Here is a 22,794-nt window from a genome sequence, read left to right as displayed (position 1 = left end):
GAGGACATCTACGCTGCTTCCCTGTCTCTGCTGTTGCCTTCATGAATGAATGACAGGGCACCGCCTCATCTATTCCAATGCTGCAGGCTAGCACAGGCATCAGTGTCTGCATCTCCTCCTCTTCCTTCCAGCAGGGCATCTGGCTGATGCTTGATCTCTTAAGGCAGGTTTGTAAGGACTAAGTGAAGTAGCCAGACACTAAAACAATTACCACATGGATCTCAGCATCAACTCAAATCCCCTTCCACTCCCAGCCCTCTTCCTTCTGGACCCCCTCTCCTTGTGGCCTCATTATTCCTTACTGATGTGTGGGCTGGAAAGGGTATCTTAGCTTCCCCATTTGAAAACACTCTCATCACAAGATTCCTTTGTAAAGAAAGGTTTATTGCTACCTTTAGACACCCCATGTATAGCACAAACAAATCCCCTGTACAGAGAATTATTCAAGCAGTAATACTGAGAAACAATGAACATACACAAAAAGATTAAAAAATTAGACATTTAGATTACTAGAAATTTTCCAAGAAAAATTTAAAATGTGAAGTGCTTTTTAGAAACTACACTACACACACCAGTGTAAATTTGGTTTTTATTAACAATCAACTTGAAACATTGCATCCAAATGTGCACCAGTTACACGCCTTTATCACTCCCTCCCTCCCTCCCTCCCCACACAGAGACAAGTGCCTTCCTTCTCCCTATGCTTCGGGCTTTCCTTGAACTGCAGCTATAAGCTGCATTATTTCAAACCAGATTTGAACAGGTAGCATTTCAAATATGTATGTGCATCTAACCACACCCCTAAGACTGTAGCTTCACCCTGTCCACACTGCATTCCCCCCCCCCCCCCATCACTCAGATCCTACCCCAGGCCTTGACCTATCCCATCCCCCACTGCCTGAGCCTGCACATCTGTGTCCACTTAGACACACCCACAGGTTTGGAAACTAAGCCTACATGACTGAAGAGTGTACTGAAGCCAGAAAGGAAAGACCTAGACTAAGAGAATGTGTACATTTCCAGAAAAACCTTGAGATACACTTGAGCACAACCCCTTACTACTGACTCACTATGGCGGCTCAAGTCAAAGCTGTGCGGCTGGGTCTATGACATACAGGTAAAGGCCAGTGGCATCCTGAGACTACTTCCTTCCTCATCTGACCCTCCTGGCGTGCGGCCTCATCCTACATCTGCTTGGTCCAGCCACACGTCATCTTCCCACTACATCTAAGCTCAAAGTGAGGAGCAAGGGTAGACACACAGCCCTAAAAGTCACTCAGAGGCCAAGAAGACCCATAGCTCTGCCAGATGCTTCACAGCCATGCTTGCCAGTCTGCTGCACTGAGTCACCGATGTGCAGTTGTTTAGATCAGAAACCCTGTGGGGAAAATGAGCAAGGGGTGGCTGGCAGGGGAAGAAGGATGAGGGACAGAGTGCATCAGAGAAGCCAGGGAAGAGATAGCATCAGGCCTTCCTGACATGAAGGGAACAACATGAAAAGCATGGTTCCAAAGTCACCTTATCTATGCGGGAGTACAAGCCCCCTGGGGCAGCTGTGCAGAGACAACCCCACTGAGGTACGTTCTCTTCTCTACAAACACCTCCATCTTCACGTGACTGCCCACCCATTGCTGGAGCATCATGTCACAAACAGATGTACAGGGTCAGAGACTCAGCTGCAGCAGCTGCTAAAAGGAATAGTCCGAACTTAGTGGGCAGTCTATAGCTGCCTGGTGTCCTCACTGAGTGTGAGTAATTGCACTTTGGGGGCACAGTGAGCACAGGGAGGCTTCTGTGGTCTGGGAGAGAAGGGGCAGGCTGACCTAAGGGGTGGTGGGTCTATTAGATAATGGCTGACAGTCCTGGCAGAACAGCTCCATAACTGAACTCCATGACTCCAGGGAGTAGACAAGGGGATAACAAGACAGAACTTGCTTCCACAAACCTTCTAGCCTCCACCTGCTACTGAAAACTAAACACAGGGCTTCTACGAGGAACTACAAAAGATTCCTCTTCAGTTTGCCCCAGTCTCTGAAGAAGAAAGGGAAAGCAGCCAAAGCTCAGAGAGATGGACAAGACCCTAGGCATTGCCCTGGCCACCTCAGGAGACTCTGAAGACCCTGCAGCCAACAGCACCCACTTGGAGAGTACACTTCTGCAGTTCCTCTTGTGAGCTGACTATTGCCTGGCACTGTGACAATGGCCTTCAAGAAAAAAAATGTTCAACAGACTTTCTAAAGGGGCAATGGCCATTTAGCAGTAGTGACTTGGTTTTGTCTGTCTTGTGAAAATTAGTGCAGGAGAAGCCCCAAAGACAGATTAGGTCACATGTGGAGCTCAGATCCTGATGATCCTGTCAAGGCTGGTTAAGGCGATAAGTGGGTGTGGGACCCAGTTAGCTGACTGTTCAAGGCAGCATCCAAGGCCTCATCCCAGAGCTGGCCTGTTGACCTCCCAGCCCTCGGCAGTGACACCACAGAACTTCTTCAGCACAGTTGATAGCAGAAGTGGATCACAGGGGTGTTCCCAATGTGTGTCCACTCCATCTGGAAACATCTGTCAGTCAAAGGAGCATTTTCTAAATGCTCACCCTGATTCAGATCCATTAGATCTCAAACCCTTCCATTTCAACACTCACAACATAGAAATGTATGGTTGGGCTTGTAAGATAGGACTTCTCAGGAAACAGGCTCAAAACCAGAGGAATTACACCCTTAATATCTATTAATTCCCATGGAGCCTCAGACCTGTCTGTCTTGCTTTAAGTCTTAAGTCTTTTCTGGACATGGAAGGACATCTACTACTCAGAATATATAAGGCAGAAATGGTTTCAGTTCAATTTTGATGCAGAGATAACAGGCAATAAAAAGAACCTTTCTAAGTGTGACACACTTTTAAACATGTCACTCCCATTAGACACAGGATTCCACAGTAAAAACTTTCATAAAGTGCTGTTTGCCCAGTGACTCACACACCAGCAGGGCCCCAGGGCCTTATCTGCCCCAAAGCTGGCAGCAGGAGCTGAGCTGGGCAGGGGCTGCTGTTTGTAGCACTGCTCCCTTCCCACCCCTAGCTCTCTTTAGTGTGAGGGACTCCTCCAGCAGCAGCAGCAGCAGCAGCCCTCCCAGTACCATGCTGCTCTATCCTCTGGGGACTCTCCATCCCGTCTCCCCCATGCTACTCTCTGTCTTTTGCTTTAGCTTTTTGCTTCCATAATCTGCTCAAGACCAGGGGCCAGAACTCAGCCAGCTCCTCATCATGGATACATGGGGTCTCCCACCTTCACAGACCACAGAGAAGCCTGGCAGAATGGGACCCGGTGGTACCTGCCCCACAGGAATTCTAGGACATTCACACCAAGGAGGGCTGAGAAAGAGGCCACTATAAATAGTCACCTGCCCAGTTTATGCTATTAAATGACAGAAGGAAGGAACACAATTGGCAGTAAACAAATTCCTTCAGCTGTTGGTGGACATCAAGGAAATGATACCCTCACATGGTCAGACGTTAATAATTTCTGCTCCAGTGTCTTCAGGCTCTGTGCAAGAAGAATTTGTGGTGGAATGACACATTCCATGTCCTTCTTTATTTTCAAAGGTGGGCTCTGTTAGTGCAGACTTTTCAAAAATATTCTTTTTGCTTGTTTCTGGACAGTTCTGAACATAGATCACTCTGTTATAAGCCTTGAGTCTTTTCCATAACTGCAGGTACACCTTGCACTGCACATACATGAAGAGAAGTCCTCCAGTGAAGCCGATGGCCACAACTACCAGCTTAGTCCAGAAAGGCCACTCTAGGATTCCTGCAAGGGAGACTCGGTTAGCTCATCAGGTCTCATGTCAGAAGGAAATGGGACAGAGCTTCTGAACTCCCACAACCATCAGAACGCACATTTCTGACTCATCAAATCCTCCCTCCCCAAAAGGAGCAGGAAGTGTTTTTTTAAAAAAAAAAATTAGATAAATTCTTTATTTACAATTCAAATGTTGTCCCCTTTCCTGGTCCCCCACCCACCCAAATGTAGTTTACCCAGCTCTCTCAGGAGTCTCAAATTTCATCTAATGTCATTGACTTTAAAGAGACAGAGAAATACCTGAAGGGATGCTTGTATCTCCTCTTCGGTATTGACCCTTTACAGAAACCCAGGTGTTCGTGGCCTGAGAGAAACAGCGCTCTAAAGCCCAGGACCTGTGTACAGCACTCACCTCATGGCCCATGCACTCACCTGTCACCTGACCTTGCTTGATTTCCTCTGCTGTGCGATCAATGAGCACATACAAGGACCAGACCACACAGGTGATAGCAATGACATGGAACGTCACTGAGCACATGATCTTCCTGCGCTCACTGGCAGTCATCTGCAACTTCTCCCACTGGAAGACAACAGAGACAAGAGGCTCAGCCTCAGAGCAAAGGCTCACAATGGAAGGGAGGGAGGGAGTGCGTTGCCCATGGCTATGATTGGCTTTCCTTCTCTCCCTCTCCTAGGCCAGATCAATTTCCCTAAACATCCAAAACTACTTTAAGCCACTTGGCTTCAACGAGGTAGCAGACACTGCCAACTCTCTGTTTAATGAAGAGAAGCTGGGACTGAGAAGAGCGGTGACCTCCCAGGAGCTAATCTCTTATTCCTGCAGTCAGACAATGAAGAGCTTGACAAAAGCAAAAGGAGACTGTTAGCTGAGCCCCAGCTGCTGTGGTCAGGTCTGTGGAAGAAAAGAGATGACCCCACAGCACAGGAGGACTGGTGCATCTGTGCTGTGAAGGGAAATGGCAGAAGGCTCTCACTCTTTGGTCCTCTGCTACTTTGGCAGCAACAGCTCGAACCTGATGCTTAAGTGCTCCTGGTACAAGCAGCTCTGCCAGTGCCATCCCTCTAGGCTCAGTAACGTACTCCAAAAACACTGACCTAGTCATTTACTGAATCAGAAGAAAAGACGTAAGAGTAGACAGAAGAGAGTGTAAACATTTTGCATACCTTCTGCTAACGATGGGTGCAGACTATCAGGCTAAGCTGCAGACAACTTCATTAATGAGCTATACTATCCAAGTGTTACAGGATCCTGTGACAGTTTAGCACAGAGTATGTCCCAAGAGACTTTGACCAGGCAAAGCATATTCTCGAGCAGTTTGTACCTGCCTTCTCTAACACCCACCTGCTTTCTGTTGGGGTTTCAGAAGTAGCAAAATTCCTGAATCAGCACCTGTGTCTTCTGTGCTTGGGTTCTCACTCTTTCCTATGATGCCCATGACTCAACCCTTTCATACTCCGGCAGTGCTCACATTCACCACCTCAGTGGATACTTTCCTCCACTGGCAACCTGGCCCTTTTAAAAGGGCCTTTAAAGCCTGTTCACTCTTCCTGCAAATCTTATGCACTGGGGAGAAGCACTCCCCAAGCCAGACCATCTCCAACGCCCCTCCTCCCATGAGACTGCCCCATGAGGATCACTCCTTCCTCTGTGTGTTCCACTGCCAGGTAACTTAGCATCGAATCGGCCCCATAATGTTAAGTTTCCTAGAAACTTATATATTCATGCTTTTTAATGCTTTCGGCACAGCAGGAGCCCTTTTTCTCCTTATAAATATGATCTTTTGTGCTGTGGAGAGAGAGAGGGAGAGAGAGAGAGAGAGAGGGAGGGAGGGAGGGAGGGAGAGAGAGAGAGAGAGAGAGAGAGAGAGAGAGAGAGAGAGAGAGAGAGAGAGAGAGAGAGAGAAAGTATGAAACTGACAAGGATGGATGGGAAGCCAGTGCCAGGAAGGCAGCAGTGGCTCAGGGGCCTCCTTATATAGGAATCCTTTCAGCTAGCAAATACTCAGCACAGACAACACAAGCTGTGCTGAACTAGGCTGAGTGCTGGGGAGAGACCCAAAACAGTTGACACATAAGTTGAATGCTGAGCAAGATGTCACAGGACAGTTGGTGGTCAAAAGAGAGAAGAGGAAGAAGAAAACAGTATTTGTATGAAGGAAAGAGAAGCATCATGAGCGAAGGTCTCACTCCCTCCTCACGTACTTTCCTCAAAGGTTTCAGCTTGGTCTCCATGATGAACTCGTACTTGCAGAGTTCACAGCAGCGTGTGTCAGAACTCTTGATCCACTGTTGCAAGCAAGCCTGATGCACGAAATGGAGGCTCCCTGTGCAGTGACAGGGGGTGATCAGAGGGCTCTCGTCATCTCCTTCACAGTGGCAGATCCTGTGGTGGAAGGAAAACTAGTCAGTGAAAGAAGGGCCTCTAAGAGGGAAGATGATGCTGTACCAGAAGGCCAATTCCTCCACAAACCAAAGTTCAGAAATGAAAACGGTAAAAATGACTGTCAGCACAGAGACACACAAGCACAAATGAGAATAATCATGATTAGCTGAATGTCAGCTTACCACAGCAGCAACGTCAGGATGGCAGTTGGCAACAGAAAGGGAAGAACGATACAAAAAAATGACAAGATCGGCATTTTTAGGGAAGACTTCAAACTTTCAAAGATAAAATTTAGGCAACAATAAAGACACCTTCCAGAACATAAAACATTAAAGGGAAAACATCCATGTAAACCAAAACAAGCACTCTCACCTCCAAAACACTACAGTGGCTTAAAAGTCTTGCTCTCTAGTGAAATTACACCCTCAGGTCACATGCACAACAGCCACACCCTCCCACCCTTTCTTGGAGACTGAGCAGAGACCAAGTACTTTGTGTGCACTTAAAACTCACCATGGTTCTGCAACTTCATTTCTTTTGGGGACTCTCACAGCACTGAGTGCAAACTGTTATAGCAGTCATTATTCCCAAGGAATCATCTTGGATTCAACCACTAACCTCCAAGAACTTAGGCTTTTGAGAACAGAGATGTTTTCCAACAGCTGGGCAACAGGTAGGACAGCTGTTCTGAAGAGGGCTTGGCCCAGCCTGGCTAGAGTGTTGGGTTACTTGTTTCAGAAACAGGTTTTCTGATCCAACAGTAAGATATGTAACAGCTGACACTGAGAAGGGAAACTGAGGGAGGCACAGCACTGGGGACAGATGAGACCAATGAGAATGCCAAACAGCAAGATAAAGTTGGGAAGAAGAATTTGGACTTGGACATCACTCCTAAGGTAAGAGGGAGGGAAGGAGGGAAGGAAGGGTGTGGGCAGGCCACTGGAGACAAGCCCCTCCCACACTCATAGGGGCAAGCTAGAAAGATGGAGGTACTATTTCTTCCCACATATTTAGGCAAAGCCTGCTTATTTTGCTGAGAGGAGTCGGCATGGCCTTTAAATATGTGTAGTTTCTGCATCTTATGAAATTAGCTTCCAAGTGGAGGAAAACATGTATGGAAAACATAATTTTGCTCTATAGCTGGCAACAGATGTCTTGCTATTCTACTTTCCAGAAACTTCACATATTAAATCAAGGTAAGGTTATGAAGGTATTAGCAGAAACAGCCAGATGGTGGTTCCTGGCAAACCAACCTGCAGGCATCCCCTGAAGTGGACACAGGAGAGATGGGAGTACATTTTTCAGAGAGCAGAGAAGGACAATCCAGGTCACTGTCCTTCTCTACTGAGCAGAGGGGAGCACGCAGAACCCTGTTCTTCAGTCTGGCAGATGATGTATCCTCAAAGACGTCGTCATCTCCCATTTCATCAGAACAGAAGTCCATGCTCCCTGCCAGCCAGCTGGAGGACTTGGCAGTATGCAGATGGCTGGCATGGCACTCCAGCTCATGGAACCTATGCAGGCTGCTCGCACTCGAGCCGCGAGAGAGGGAGAGCAGGTACCGGAGTAGTCGCTGGCTTCTCAACCTGGCCTCGCCATCAGCTTTCTCCTCCAAAAGTGGAATGCGCACACTTCCCCTGCCAGCTTCCCTCTTTGGGACAGCTGAGTGGTTGGTAGAAAGGGGTAAGAGAGAAGAGGGTTTGGAATGGCCGAGGGGTGGGCAGTGCTCTGCTCTCTTTCCTTTATGATGGAGCCTGTTCTTTGTGAGAGATGAACCTTGAGGAAGCACCAATTTCCCTTCAGAACAAGTTCTTTCCATATAGTCAAAGCTTTCCAAAGTATCCTGGGTCTTCTCACCCACATCACTTAGTGACTTTGAGAATCTGAGCGCTCTTCTGGCCTTAGTATTTTTAGCAGGTGACAAGACTTGGTCCCAGTCTGAACCAAAGAGATTTTTCTTTGATGCCTGTAATGTGTCCTTACAGACAACTGTCACAGTGAGCCCTTGTGTCAGAGAACTCTGGTATGGAGGAGCTTTCAAGACAACAGCAGACTGCACGGGATGGTAGTAACAACACTCAGAAAACACTGCACTGGAACTGCATGCAGAACAGTGGGATAAAGCACAGAAAGGGAAAACAAGTTTAAAGAGAGCAGACGTCAAAGTAGGAATGAGACTGCATTGTGGCTCAGGGAGCGAACAGCACATAAAAAGGCTGCTCAGACCAAGGGTGGAATGACCGAGCAAATGGAAAACTGGGATTTCTGGGCCACCACAGGCCACGGAGCATGGGAAGCAGAGTGTTACCTGCAGATGTCCTGGTTGGATGGTGTGACAGAAGTGCGAGAGAAGGCAGAAGCTGGAGCCGTCGTGGATGGAGGACTACTCGCAGCCTGCAATGACACACCTTCAGTCAGTGTTTATGAAGAAGCCAAGAGACCCAGACACACTGTCTCCTTGTGAATGGCAAAGGGTAGAAAAATCAAATAACATCTGCTATTTCCCACTGCTTTGAGAGGAGTATCTATTAGGTTCTTTGCTGTGTTTTGCTGAAACAAGTTCTCATTTTGTAGTTTTGGCTGGTCTGAAACTCGCTGTGTAGACCAGGCTGCTGTGAACTCACAGAGATTAGCCTGCCTCTGCCTTGGCCTAATGAGGGCTGGGATTAAAGGTGTGCACTACTATGCCTGGCTGGAATAATCATTAGATCCCTTCAAGTCCAGGCAAAGCAATTCTTAATTTTTCTTACTTGTGGAAAAAAATATAGCTAAGAGATACTTTGAGACCACAGCATATCACGTCCAAGCTCTGAAGATTCTGCAGCCTTTCCTAAGCATATAAACTTAATTACTTCACATGAAAATCAGAAAACTAAGTCCATAAGGCACTCTACCAATGTGAAAGAAAGTATGCAAGATGTCTTGTCTTCACCTGGTTCCTGAGATAACCCTCCTCAAGGCTGGCAAGTGCTTCTCTACCTGACTATTTCACACACAGAACCCAAATGCTGGGCCCCAAAACCTTACTGCCCTGTATCAACTCTGGGCTCCAAAGATCCTGTGGCTAATGAGAAGATGGATCAAAAGATACTTGCCAAGAAGTCAAATCTTGGAATTGTAAATTAAGGAACATACTCAAGAAATTTAAACTTAAAAGAGCTAATAGGACACAATAGGGCCTATGAGCAGTGGTGAACAGGCCAGGGGGAGGGGAAAGATCTAGACAGGAGTTATCACAGTGAGAAGTGGATGGGAGAAGAGCTGAGAAGGATGTAAAACCTCTGAGAGTCCTGGGTTTAGCAACACTCATTCTCTAGCCTTTAGGGCCCCCGGTGCCCTCACATACCTTTGCTTTACTGAAAATGACAACACATGCTAGGTGTGGAATCTATGAGGCTTTACTGTTGTACAAATCTCACGGGACACTTCCCAAGACCTAGATGGCACAAGCCAGTTACTCCATGTGGCCTCCTGAGCTGGAGCTAATGAGATGGGTGAGGCTGCTGCTAGTGTAACACAGTGAACTGTTTTACAGTACTGCCTTTATTTCCAGTATCTCTTTTACTGTCTTCCAATATAGCTCGGACTTCAAACTCATGGTCCTCTTGCTTCAACCTCCCAAATGCTGGGGTTACAGTGTGTGCCACCATGCCTGGCTCACAGCAGGAGAATGCACTCTAAAGTAATGATAACTATAGTAAGCAGAGCAGTGACAGAATTGTTTATAATTATACCTGGTTTATGAACTGTACTTCTGTGGAACCAGCAGCACAGAGTATTTGTACCAGCATCAACACAAACACATGAATAATGGAGCTGTACAACGTATTCAGAAAGCTACAGTGTTACTGGAGGAATTTTCCAACTACATTACGATCTTATGGAAGCACTGCTGTAACTATTTAGTTCCACTGCTGCCTAAAACATCATTGTGTGGCACACACCTATGAGCACTTCCATGCTTCCTTAGAACAGGGAGCCTGAGTGACAATCTGCTCCATGGAACCAAGAAGCTGCAGCAAACAGAATCATGTTCCTTGAATAAGTTCCCATCACTGTTCAACCTTACCTAGAACTTGCCCTGTGATTCCAGAGAGCTCCATGCTGGCCCAGAATTCCCAGAGTGAGAACTAGCCTCGTTTTCTAAGCGTACCCTAGGAGGATACTCTTATCTTGGCCCTCTGCCAATGGGACATCAGACATCAAACACAGCATTGCCACCCCCCAAAACTGCCCTCTGTCCTGCATTATCAATGCCTAAGCATACCGGCCAAGAAAGAAGTTGTGTAACACAAATTTAAACATCTCTAATCCAACTTAATGTCAAGAGAAGATGCATGCTACTATGATGTATGTACACTGTAACATCACTGGTATCACTCAGCCAGCACACCTGAGCCATCAGCTCATCTGTACGGTCCACACTGTCTACAGATCCTGAAGTGGGGGAAAAACTAGTCATTTGAGAAGAGAATCTCAACTGAGAAAATGCTTTTACCAGACTGACCTGTAGACAAGTCTGTGGAGAAGTTTTTTTGATTAATGAGTGAAAGAAAAGGGTCCAGACCATGGTGGTTGGTGCCATCAGTGGGCAAGGTAGCCTCTGGTTATAAGAAAAAAGTAGGCTGAGCAAGCCATGGGAAGCAAGCTAGTAAGCAATGTTCTTCCACGGGTCTGCTTAAGTTCCCATCTCCAGGTTTCTCCCTCACTTGAATTCTTGTCTTGGCTTCCCTTTATGAAACTGTATATAAACTCTAAGTTGAGGAAAACCCATCCCTCCCCCAAGTTGCATGGTTATTTATAGACTTTCTCATAGCAATAGGAAGCAAACTAAGATAGAAATTGGTACTAGGACCACAGGGTATTACTGTGATAGATCTGACCATGTTGTTTGGGGGAGGACTGTGAAAATGTTTGGAGCTTTGGGATAGAAAAGCCATTTAGTACTATAAGTTAATGAGCTAAAAGAATGCGGAGATCAGTTCAGAAGATGGTTCACTGTACACTTTGAGTTGGGAATCTGTGTTTTCTGGTCAGCCATGACTGAAAAATAAGCTGTAATCCACAAGAGACCAGAACTATTGAAATAAAACTACTGCTTTACTGGGACAATTAATGCTGGAGCTTAAAAAAAATCAGCAAGGATTAAAGAGTCCAGCATCACTAAAGTAAAGCTTTGGGGAAGCATTTTCTCATGATGAGTACACAGAGTTGTAGTGCAGAGATGGACAAGGCTGCAACTCAGACTAGTATCTGAATAAGAATCTTCTAGATGGTACAGGTTTTGATGGCATGAAAGCTACAGAGTTAAAAGGGTCAAGGCTTGACATTGTGTAAATCCAGGAGGCCACTGATGAAAGTACATTCTCAGTTGCAGAGGAGACCCAGGATTAAAGGAGGCATGGGGAAAATCTATAGCAACATGTGGCATGGTAAAGATCCCAAAGGGAGGCCATGAGGCCTTTAGTGTGGGTGCCACAGCATATAGGAGATGCCACAGCATATAGGAGATACCAGGACTACGGGAGGGCTAATAAGAGTAGCAGCAGGTATGGAAAAGAAACTGGCACGAGTCTATATAACAAGCTGCACATGCTGATGATGGCAAAGCCAGAGACACAGAGCAGCACAAAGTCCCTTGGAGCCAAAAAGATTGTGAGTTCCAGATTTCAGACATTGGGCTGAAACATCTATACTTGGGTTTTGTTTCAATAGGTATTTTAAATAGACTTGAACATTTTAAAGAGATTGAACTTCTAATGTGTTTGCATTTTAAAGACCAAAGGACTCTTAAAATTATACACTATAATTTATTAATACAATAGTAACATGGTATCTTGAGGATAAAAAAAGAAAGGAAAGGTTACAGTTTAGTAGTGATGTGTTTATATGTCAAATTAAGAAGGGATCAATTGTACTAGCTAGGTTTTTTGTCATTTTGACACTAGCTAAAGTCATCTGAGAAGAAGGATTGACAATTGAGAAAATGCCTTCATCTGATTGGCTGGTAAGCAAGTCTGCAAGGGCATTTTCTTGATTAATAATTGATACAGGAGGGCTCAGACCATTGTAGAAAGAGCCATCCCTGGGCAAGTCGTACAGACTGTGTAAGAAAGCAGGCTGAGCAATCAATCCTTGAGAGGGCAAGCCAGTCAAAGTGTTCCCTCCATAGTCCTGCCTGAGTTGCTGCTTCTAGGTCTCTGCCCTGCTGGAGTCCAGGCTTCCCTTCAGAAGGGACAGTACACTGTAAAATGGAGCAAACCTTTTCCCCTAGGCTGTTTTTGGTCATGGTCTTTCTCACAGCAACATGAAATAAACTAAGAAGGCCATATTCTTTAAACACATTAATAGACAGAGTTCTCAAGAATCTAAAGCTTGGTCTACTTGGATATACGGCCACAGTCCCAGAGTAGCCTCTGTCACGTCTCAGAACTTTTCCTGAAATACAGTGAGAGGGGCTCAGGACATAGGTGGACAATATTTCTTCACGTTTGTACCTCACATCTCACAGGCCTATCTACATGTACCATCCTTCTCTGTTCCAGCATGTTCAACCACAGCAGCCAGCAGAGGCCGCATCCATTCCTTGGGTGCTCCTGCTATCCTGGGTTAAGCACACAAGGTCTCTGGCACCAAGCTTTACTGTCCATCACAGGAAGGCAGTGTGAGACCTATCGTACAATGTCCAAACTCCAGCAAACTCTGGTGTTCTCTGCTCTCTAGTCGCCAAACCACTTTGAGTCTGAAAACCCTCATGATCCAGCTTGGTTTAGCTGCCACAGGAAAAGCCAAAAATCCATCCTGATGGCACAGTATAATCCTTTCTCCCCATTGGCACGAAAACTTGGCAGAATGTGTACTCACACCCTATTAACCACCTCTTCTGTGCTGTGTGTCAAACTCAATTGCTTGGTGGCACTGAGGTATAGAAGAAAACCCACCATATCCAAAGGACAGAAGACAGGAGGAATTACCTAGTCAGTGCCTCCTGTTGTCTTAGCAAGACAGAATCCTTATGGAACCAAATTTACTTTTCCATATCATGAAAGGAAGGTAACTCATGTGGAGGAAGATAAAGTCTGATCTGTGCCCAACCAGCATCAGTGTCCTGGGAAGAGGTAGGTTTCATCTGGGAAGCTGAAGCTAAAAGAAAATGCCTGTTACTCTCCTCTCAACTTCAAGTAAGTATGTCAAAAGGGCTTGATGAGGGAATGGCTCTATCTCTGCATACCCAGAGTGAGGGCATGGGGCAAGGCTGGGAGGTAGAAGGATAGAGAAAGAGTAGAGCCTGGCAGCCGACAGAGCCTCAGCCACGGAGGAAGCAGCAGACTGTCGAGACTCCGTGGGACCTGTGCATTGCCTACACAGCCTCTATCTCAGGTACATCCCAGAGAACTCACCAAGTGCTGTGCATGCGTGGCAGCAGACACCAGGAAGAGCAAGGCAAGACAGGGAAAGCATGGAGGCAAAGCTCAAGGCCACATTTTAGTTAGGAAAGAAGAACAGTCCTCTATTAATTGGTCTGCAGCAGGTGACACCCAAGCCTCAACAAGCTTCCAAATGCCAAAGACAAGGGTTTGTAATGCTTGTCATGCATGTTCTTGTTAGATAAGAACGTTGAAGGAAAAAAATTAAAACCTACTTAGTTATACATAAATGACTTCAACAGATGTCTATTCCTCCAATAAAAACATGAAAATCCAGTAAGAAGTGAGCATATGTTTAAAAACTGAAGACCAATCTATAAACACATCAGTTACCAAAATGCTTTTAAAGAGACTGACTTCTTGTTGGCATCAAGCTCAGTAAAATCCACCATTTCTCTAACAGGTATCCAGAGGACAGTATGACTACCACAAAAAGAAGCCTGTAGCTCCTAACACTTCCCCAGTGGATTCTCAAGTCCAGAAGTTTTGGTGGTTTGAATGAGGTATCCTCCATACCCTTGGCATTTGAATATCTGGTCCCGAGTTGTTGGAGCTACTTGGGGAAGCTCAGGAGGTGTGTTGTTGGAGGAAGTGTCTCTGCAAGTGGGCCTTTGAGCTAAAACCTTGGTCCGTTTTCACGTGCTCTCTTCTTCTGTGAGCTTCTACTGGCCAGCTTAGCCACACGTCGCCTTAACTCTCTGGATCCACAAAGCCAACACTTTGTTCAATAAACTTCCTTCATCATGGTATTTTATTATAGCAACAAAAAGAAACTAATACAGAAGCCGGTACCAGAAAGTTGGGCTATTGCTGAGTCAGGTCTGGCCTGCGTGTGTGGCCCCTTGTTGGTGGAAGAGTTGGGAAAGATTATGAGTTGTGGCCTTGGAAGTGTTGGCTTTGAGACTTCAAAAGCCCACGGAATTCCCAGTTAGCCTCTTCCTCACGTTTACGAGTCAGGACGTAAGTTCTTGCTGCTGTGCCACGCCGCCATGCCTGCTCCCACACCCCGCCATAACAGCATGAAGGCATCCCTCGGAGCAAGAGTCCTAATAAGCTCTTCTACAAGTTGCCTCCATCATGGTGCCTCATCACAGCAGTAGAAAAGTAAGGAAGACACCTTTTAAAAACAGGACATAGTAAAATAAAAGAAAAACTATCTAAAATAATAAGGACTAAACATTGTTTGGAAACAATGTTATTTTTCATTTGTATCTGTGTATGAACTACGTTTTAATGTAAAATATCTCACTACAGACCATGGTCAAAGCAAACTAAAAGTAACTACAGGAATGTTATTTCTATAAAGAAAAAAAAACAAAAAAAGATTTTTTTTTCTTTTTTGAGTAAAAGAATCATGTTATGATGTCAGTAAGAAACCTCAGATGGGAGTGGCAACAGTTCCCAGGGAGAAAAGTCTTTCCTCCACATGGACACTTACCACCTATGTGAGATTCCTTTGGCTGGGCAACAAATCAAAACAATTTGGTGGCTTAAAATTACAAATCAGCTGGGCATGGTAGCGCAAACCTATATCCTAGCACTCAGGAGGCAGAGGCAGAGGCAGGAGGATGAGTTCTAGGACAGCCAGGGCTTTATAGCAAGAGTAAAAACAAAGCAAAGCAAAGCAAAACCAGCCCCAAACAATGATGACAACAGAAACACCTACAGAAGTCTATTGTCACAGCCCCCTAGGAGCCCTGGGTACAGTAATAGCAGTCTCTGCTCGCTGCCCTGGAACAGCAGCTTCACACTCATTATGGATGCTTACAGGATGTCATTCTGTAGAATGTGTCCTTCAAACGCAGAACCCAAACTGTTTGCTGCTCACCATTCAAGGCCACATGGGTGTCCCATCTCACAACCCTCCTCTACCATAGGCCCACTTATGCTGTGACTCTAAATTCCCTTTCTGTGACCCCTCATGGAAATTCTCTCCTTTTAAGTATTCACAGCATTTCACTAAGGCCACGCGTACAGTCCAAGCTTGTCTCTGTTCAAAGGCGGCTGTGCTGTATGACAATGGGAGAACCCCTCATGCTTACACAGACAGGGCGGCACACACTGCAGCATGGTATTTTAGGAATCCTGTTTATCAGAGTACCTTTTAATTTGTGTTTCCTTCCCAGGAAGTTACTAAAGGTTACTGTCCTCCCACTCCAAACTAAAAGGTAGTGATTTACGCTCACCACCCTCTCAGTAGACCTGACTTCATAAAGTAGACATGCCTCACTTGGTGTTTTAGTCACTGAGATATGCAGACTGAGACTATGTCTCAGAAAACTTGCAGTTTTGTGAAATTACTCTGGGAAAGCCATTGCTCCCTTCTATAAATAAATACCCAGCTGTATCCAACCTAAACAGTGAACCACAATTAAAGACAGGTCGCTCTGTGGCTGCTCTAATACATGCATTGTGGCTCTTGCTGGAAGGCCGTGCCAAGAACCAGCCTCCAAGAACAATCAACTAATCTGGCCATTACAAGTAAATAGATACAATATAGAATTCATGAGAGAGAATGCATAATAAAGAACTACTGAATACAAAAAGTATTTGCATTACAAATGACTCAATGCTGCCTAGCAAGGCTTACAAACACTGGGCTCTCTTCTTTCCTGGCCTTTTGGCGTCCAGTCAAGCAGACAGCAGTATGTCTTTAGTACAATGAGAGGCACAGGGCACAGTATCAAGTAGGAAAGCTGAGGCAGAAATGCTTTAAGACTTGCCTTCCTAAAGTCACCACAGCTGGAGTCTCAACAAAATAATGCATGTTTAGAACAAAGAATATGGAAGGCAACAATTTCTGAGCAAAGAAGTCTTCAGAGACACAGAAATTAAAGTTGTGACCATATAAAGGTTCAAAATCATCAGTAATGGGTTACACAAAGGTCTGTGTCTGTATCTGTCTATCATTCAAAAGGACCCTTCACTATTTTAACTTCCTTTAAATAGTTAATTTTTCCCTACCAAAAATAATTCTTACAGAGTTTTAGGATGGTGGCAAAAGAGGCTTTTTGACTCTGGAGTAGTCACTGTGCTCTGGGACTGCACTGAACACACCACCAGGCAGAGTTTAATCACTTAAACATCAGATTAAGGATCTCAAGAAACAGCTCTGCTGATAACCAAATCTGAGGACCTGAATTGCATTCTTAGAGCCTCTGTGGCTGGTGGGAAGAAGTTTGGTATTATGGTGCTCACTTCCAGTCCCACTGGAGAGGTGGGGCCGGGCAGCCCCAAGGCTCACTGCCAGCCAGCCTGTCTACTTGGCAAGTTCCAGGCTCGTAGGAGACCCTGTTTCCAAAGCAAGGTAGATAGCTTCTGAGATGCAAATTCCACATGTGCATGCACACACTGTACACACGGAAGTGTGCACACACACTAAATTAATTTTCAAGTCAAGCCATAAGCCTATTGCAAGGATCAAATAAAAGCAGAGGAAAGGCAGGAGGGTCACGTACAGCATCACAATGACTGTTCATCTCTGCAGGCCTGTCAGTGATGACTCACACAGTGAGTCCACAGGTCCCACCTGTTAGGACAGACCCCTTCCCACAGGACAGCCCCACCCACCCTTCTCAGGTTGTGAGAGCTTCTGTACAAGCTCCTTGTCTTGCTAGATGTAGTTCAAGGGGCACACAACTTCAAGATTAAACCACAGGCTGAGAATGCTGACAATGAGAACACAGGACTTAAACTAGACCTGATACTCCAAAGTCAGGTGAGTCTGAAGGAGGTAAACAAAACCAGCCATTTTAAGGTCCACACTGAGTGTAATATATATGGTTTTATAATGTTCAACAAGTTATTTCTTGTGTTTACTGTAATCTTCCTACTTTGATTAAAACACATGTGTTTGAGCCTAGTTATAATGATTTAAGATCATGGTCTGAAACACAATTCCTTTTGTACCTAGCAATCCTGATGGACTTCACATGGGACCTAGAAGTGTCCTTCACTTTCCAGAATTTTAATCTGGTCTTGTCTGTTTGAAGCTGTAAATGCCTTGACTCAAACTAAGTCTTTTCTCGTGGATTTGGAGGGTTTTCTGCTAAGATTTTTTCTGTATATGTTTAGACCTTTAGCCTGAAGATCTCTCCTTGGCTCAAGATACCCATGGCTCATAACAGTAGTCTTTGATGGTATCCATTACATATGTTGCATTTTAAACTTTATACTTTTTTATTTTGTTACTTTATTAGTGTCAATGTCTAAATGTTCTAATCAATCTACCTTATCATACATTCCTAATGCTCTATTTTTCACTCAATCCATTCTAAATTGGTGAGCTTTAAAACTGAGTATTTCATTTCTAAAATTTTCTAAAATTTCAGTTTGATTTTTCAGTATTTCTGTAGTTTTGATCAATTCTTCTTTCATATCCTGTTCTGACCTTATTTCATTCAGTTCTTTGTATTCTCTCAGTTCATTCCAAAGTTTGTGTCCTCTGATTTTATTCTACATTCTTACAATTATTCTTCTGAATTCTTTGTCTGGAATTTCATCTAATTCTCTTGCACTGGAATCCAGTACCAGAAGAGGCATATAGTTTTTCTTGCTTCTTATATCTCTGTATTGGGGCTTGAACATCAGGAATTATTTTCTTGGCTGGGTTTTTAATCATCTATATATATTTTTGAATATTATTTATTATATTATTTGCAATGTCCAGGTGTGACTAGTTCATTTATAGTAGTTCACTAGCTAAATTCCCAGTTTCCATGCTCTGAGAACTAAGTGTTAATATCCTGCATTGCCTCAGAATGTAGAATCACAACTACTAGATTGACCCACTGTGAAAATATAATATTGTTGAGGATTTAAAAAACTCATCACTTCTAACTTCAATAACTACCAGGAAAAAGGAGCACAGCAGTAAGGAGTATTACTTGTAAGCAGTAAGCAGTATTACTTGTCAGCATAGTGCCTCATGCTTTAATCCAGCTCTCAGGAGACAGAGGCAGGAGGATCTCTGTGACTTTGAAGTTAGCCTGGTCTACAGAGTGAGCTCCAGGTCATCCAGTGCTACATGAGCCTGGGTTGTGGCAGGGATTAGTATTGTGTCAGCTGAGGGAGCAATGAGAAGAGGGTAGCAGGAATGGGGAAGCTGAGATATAGTTAAGGTTCAGGTAATTTAAAAACTAAAGATAGGGAAGGTTATAGTTAAGAAGTAAAGGAATCAGGGTGACAGCGCTGCACGTAAGGTATTGCTGCACAAGCATGAGAACCCCAGTTTGAATCCACAGAACCCCCACAAACTGGCAAAGGAGTGTGTAAACATATACATCTAAGCTTTGGGATATGGAGATGGGAGGTTGGGAGGTTGGGAGGTGGAGACAGGAGAGCCCTGGAAACTCTCAGGCAAACAAGGTGGACAGTGAGGACTGACAAATGAGATTGTTTTCTTTCTCCTCTCCTGTGCCATGGGACATATGCATCGTCACTCATATCTGCATTTGTGTGGGCACATGTACACGTGCACACACACGCATGCGTGTATACACAAGCATGCGTGTGTATACACGGCATGAGGAAGAATAAGACTGGGGTAGAGATGAGAGACAGGCAGCTATGGGTTGTGGATGGGAAGAACAGTAAAAAGTACAGAATACAACTCTGAGTACAAAGCATACAGAACAGTTCCAAACCCTGAGTAATACAAAACTAAAGTATGGCTCTTAAAAGTTAGGTGGGCATCATAAAAACACAAAAGAAAAACAGAGAGCTGAGTAAAATTCATATATAGATTAAAAAAAAATCATCACACCAGTGAGTATTTCCTTTTTCAGTGAATAGGTTTCTGAACTTTTTCCCTCCTACAGATGTTTCACATACCAAACAACTCTTAGTTCAATTGTATAGCCATGGGTTCCCACATCATCAATAATGTGACAGTGAGGGTGTCCTCTAGGGTACCCTAAAGTTCACTTCAGCTTCCAAGTCCCCTGGCCCTGATAATCCCTGTTCACGGTATACTGTGCTTGTCGTTTAATCTATGTGTTGAACCACTTCAGCTTGTCTCTCTCCAGCACTGGTCTGGAGCAAGGGAGAAGGTAAAAGTGCTTGCTGGAAGCTCCTTGGTACCCACAGACACGCTGGGAACTCTGCTTCAGGGTCATATCCATCCCTGGCCTTTCTCTCTATCCATGGTGTACCGAGCCCTTGGTCCTGCCACCATGCCTTTTCTCGCTCTACAGCTGTTGTAGCAATACTGGTGTGTAGAAGAAATTATAATCTCTTGACTAGCAGTTCCCAATGACCTCAGGAACCATGCACAGTGGGGCCGAATCTGCTTCAAGTTCCTAGGCCCGGAGTTGCAGAGCTTGCACTGGTCCAGAACTCACTGAAAGGCTGTGTCCATTCCTTGATCAGTTAACTAACCACTACATGTGGTTTTGTTTATTTGGCTGCATGACAAAGCCATGGGAAAGGTTCAGACCTGTAAGGTAATCTGCAAGACTGTGTCAGAATGTGGGTCAGAGAGTAATGTTGGGCTGAGACTATGACCAAAAGAAAGACTGCTGTGTGGGAAGCTGGTGTCTACTGGGCCAGACTCTAGCAGGCAATGTGCTTCTAGAAAGCTATCTATATAAACACACTGCAGGAAACACAGATGCACTGTGAGACTCTGACACACAGCAGAATGGTGACAACATAGAAAGAAAGGTAGACAGAAAGAGTGAACCTGGAAACATCTCTCAACAACTTGGCCCTAGACTACTTCCTGAAATCTTGTCACCTGAGTCATACAAATCCATTTCCAGCCAAACACATCCCTAACTGGAGAAGCAGATTCTGTTACCTGAGATTTCTGTGCCTGAAAAGTATAATTTCAGGGGTTGAGGACAGAGTTTGTCCCATAAGTAATCTCTTCTAGCACACACTCAAAGTTGCCTCACTAGAAAAATATATTATGTGGTCCCAGAGTAGATTGTAGAAATGCATCAAGAAAGGAAGGCTGAAGGGGCTCAGGTGGCAGAGGGCATGCCTCCTAAGCACAAGGATGTGAGCTTGGATCACAGTCAGTCTTGCTCAGTGACAGGCCTGGTCTCAAAACAATGAGGTAGAAAGGAATAGAGGAAGAGATCTAACAGTGACCTCTGGCTTCCAGGTTACACACACTAACACGCACACAGGAACGTGTGTACACACACACACACACACACATACACACTTTAAAAACATGAGAATTAACATGCAAAGTCAAAGAATACAAAAGTTCCAAGATATAAATAATTTATTTTGGTGGCACTTCACCTTAGAAATGTTGCTTGGATGACTCATGGAATGTCCCAAAGTCTTCTCATTCTGTAAGAAAGACAAACAGGTAGCAATTAAGCTCCGATTAAAAATATGCAAAGAACAAGTAATCAATTATTCTAGTAAGAAATTATTCTTGTAAGTAAGCACACACCAATCTATTAGATATACATTCCTAGGTATTAAGACATTGGAAATTTAGGCAAAAGTAAATAAAACAATGGTCTCTGACCTAAAGGAACTTATCATGGAAAGAATAGTATTTTGGAACTATAAAAACAAAGCCACAGCAACTGTCTTAGGACACTTTCAAATTCATAGTTCAGAGGTGAGAAATCCTATATATCCTGTCTATAGGGTCCATGCTATGAAAGGCCACTGAAAAGATGGGGAAGATGGTGGGATGTGTGACCCCACCTCTGTCAAATGCCCAACTCCCATCTTTTCTATCAAGTTTGTCCTCCTTCTGGAGCATAAAGCACCTAACCTACGAGGACCTAGAGAAGGACTTGAGGGGACCACTGGATTTCTGCGTGCTTCCAGTGTAGCCACATGGAATACGTTCTTTCTGCTTTTCACCACTGTCATCAATTAGCTTACTGAGGATGGGTGTCCAAGCCTGGCTTGTCAGGGTTACTAGGACAGAGGTGGTCTTCTAAGAAGAGATGGAAACAGGACAAGCCGAAAGTACTATGATGGAGCCCACCCTTGACACTACCTGAAGGAAGAAAAAACAGGACAGATGGTCCACAGACCTAGGAAAAAACCAAACATGACTGGGAAAAAAGTCAATGAAATGGTTCCTAATAATATTCTGCTGTACTCATAGATTAGTGCCTTGCCCAATTGTCAGCAGAAAGGCTGCCTCAGAAACTGATAGAAGCAGATGCACAGACCTTACAGCCAAACATTAGGTGGTGCTTAGAGAATCCTGCAGAAGAGGGGGAGGAAGAATTGTAGAAGCCAGAAGGGGTCAAAGACACCACAAGAAAGCCCACAGAATCAACTAACCTGGACTCATAGGGGCTCACTGAGACTGAACCAGCAATCAGGAAGCCTGCATGGGTCTAACCTAGTCCTGTATATCTATTGTAATTGTGTAGCTTGGTGTTGTTGTGAGACTCCCAATGGGAAGGCACTGTTGCTGATACTCTTGCCTGCTTTTGGGACCCTTGTCCTTCTCTGGACCCTCGTGCAGCTTTAGTATGAAGGGAGGTGCCTAATCTTACTACAATGTAATGTACCATGTTCGGTTGATATCACTAGGAGGCCTGGCTTTTTCTGAAGAGAAAACAGAGGGGGAGTAGATAGGAAGGAAAGAGGTAGATAGGAAAAGACTGGGAGGAGAGGAAGAAGAGGAAACTGCAGTAGAGATAGAACGTATAAGATAATAAACTAAAAGTATAGACTTGAAAAGAAAAAAAATTAATCTGATGATGCAAACCCTTTTTCTGTTTTCTTGTTAAAACAGTGAACAGTTTACATCTATAGAAACATCCAGAATGCTCTGGTATTGTAAAGGCTGAGCCTCACTACTTAGGGCTGCTTCTCCAATATTAAAAAGGATTGCTTCTTTTACCTCTCTGTAAGCACTGCTGTTTAATGTCCATGGATTTGCATACAACAGAAGAATCTAACAAGTAGGAGCACAACAGAGCTATTTTCTAGACACCAAATCTGGCCCTCCACTCAAAGCCGTCTTCCCTCCACACTTATTTACTGTGGTATTACTACACATGCCTGCATTAGATAGAGAATAAATATTCCCCCTAGCCTGGCTAATGGTAATATTACCACAAAACGGCATTGAGAGAGAGTATTGATGAAGACTGTACAAAACTATGGAAAAGCTGAAGAACAGCATAAAAAAGTAAAATCCCTAAATGACGTCTGAACAGAGTGGATGACTCTAG

The 22,794-nt window shown here is 44.5% G+C and overlaps 1 protein-coding gene across 12 annotated transcripts in view; it reads right to left on the bottom strand.

Moving 5' to 3' along the window:
- Positions 1-363: 363 nt before the first annotated feature.
- Positions 364-22,794, bottom strand: part of Marchf8 (membrane associated ring-CH-type finger 8) — an 87,341-nt gene continuing 64,910 nt past the window's right edge. For 10 of the 12 annotated variants that reach the window (XM_052174647.1, XM_052174652.1, XM_052174644.1 and 7 more), the window contains 6 exons: positions 20,879-20,929; positions 8,506-8,591; positions 7,451-8,296; positions 6,017-6,197; positions 4,226-4,373; positions 364-3,802 (listed from right to left, as the gene is read on the bottom strand). In XM_052174647.1, coding sequence (XP_052030607.1) covers positions 3,501-3,802; positions 4,226-4,373; positions 6,017-6,197; positions 7,451-8,296; positions 8,506-8,591; positions 20,879-20,929 — 1,614 coding nt within the window. In that variant the 3' untranslated portion in view covers positions 364-3,500. The remainder of the gene's footprint in view (positions 3,803-4,225; positions 4,374-6,016; positions 6,198-7,450; positions 8,297-8,505; positions 8,592-20,878; positions 20,930-22,794) is intronic. The other 2 variants (XM_052174654.1, XM_052174653.1) reach the window with 1 other exon arrangement.

Source organism: Apodemus sylvaticus, chromosome 2 (assembly GCF_947179515.1).
Source record: "Apodemus sylvaticus chromosome 2, mApoSyl1.1, whole genome shotgun sequence".
NCBI classification, from domain to species: domain Eukaryota; kingdom Metazoa; phylum Chordata; class Mammalia; order Rodentia; family Muridae; genus Apodemus; species Apodemus sylvaticus.
Note: the sequence above shows the minus strand (reverse complement) of the source record. Positions and strands in the feature narration are given on the sequence as shown.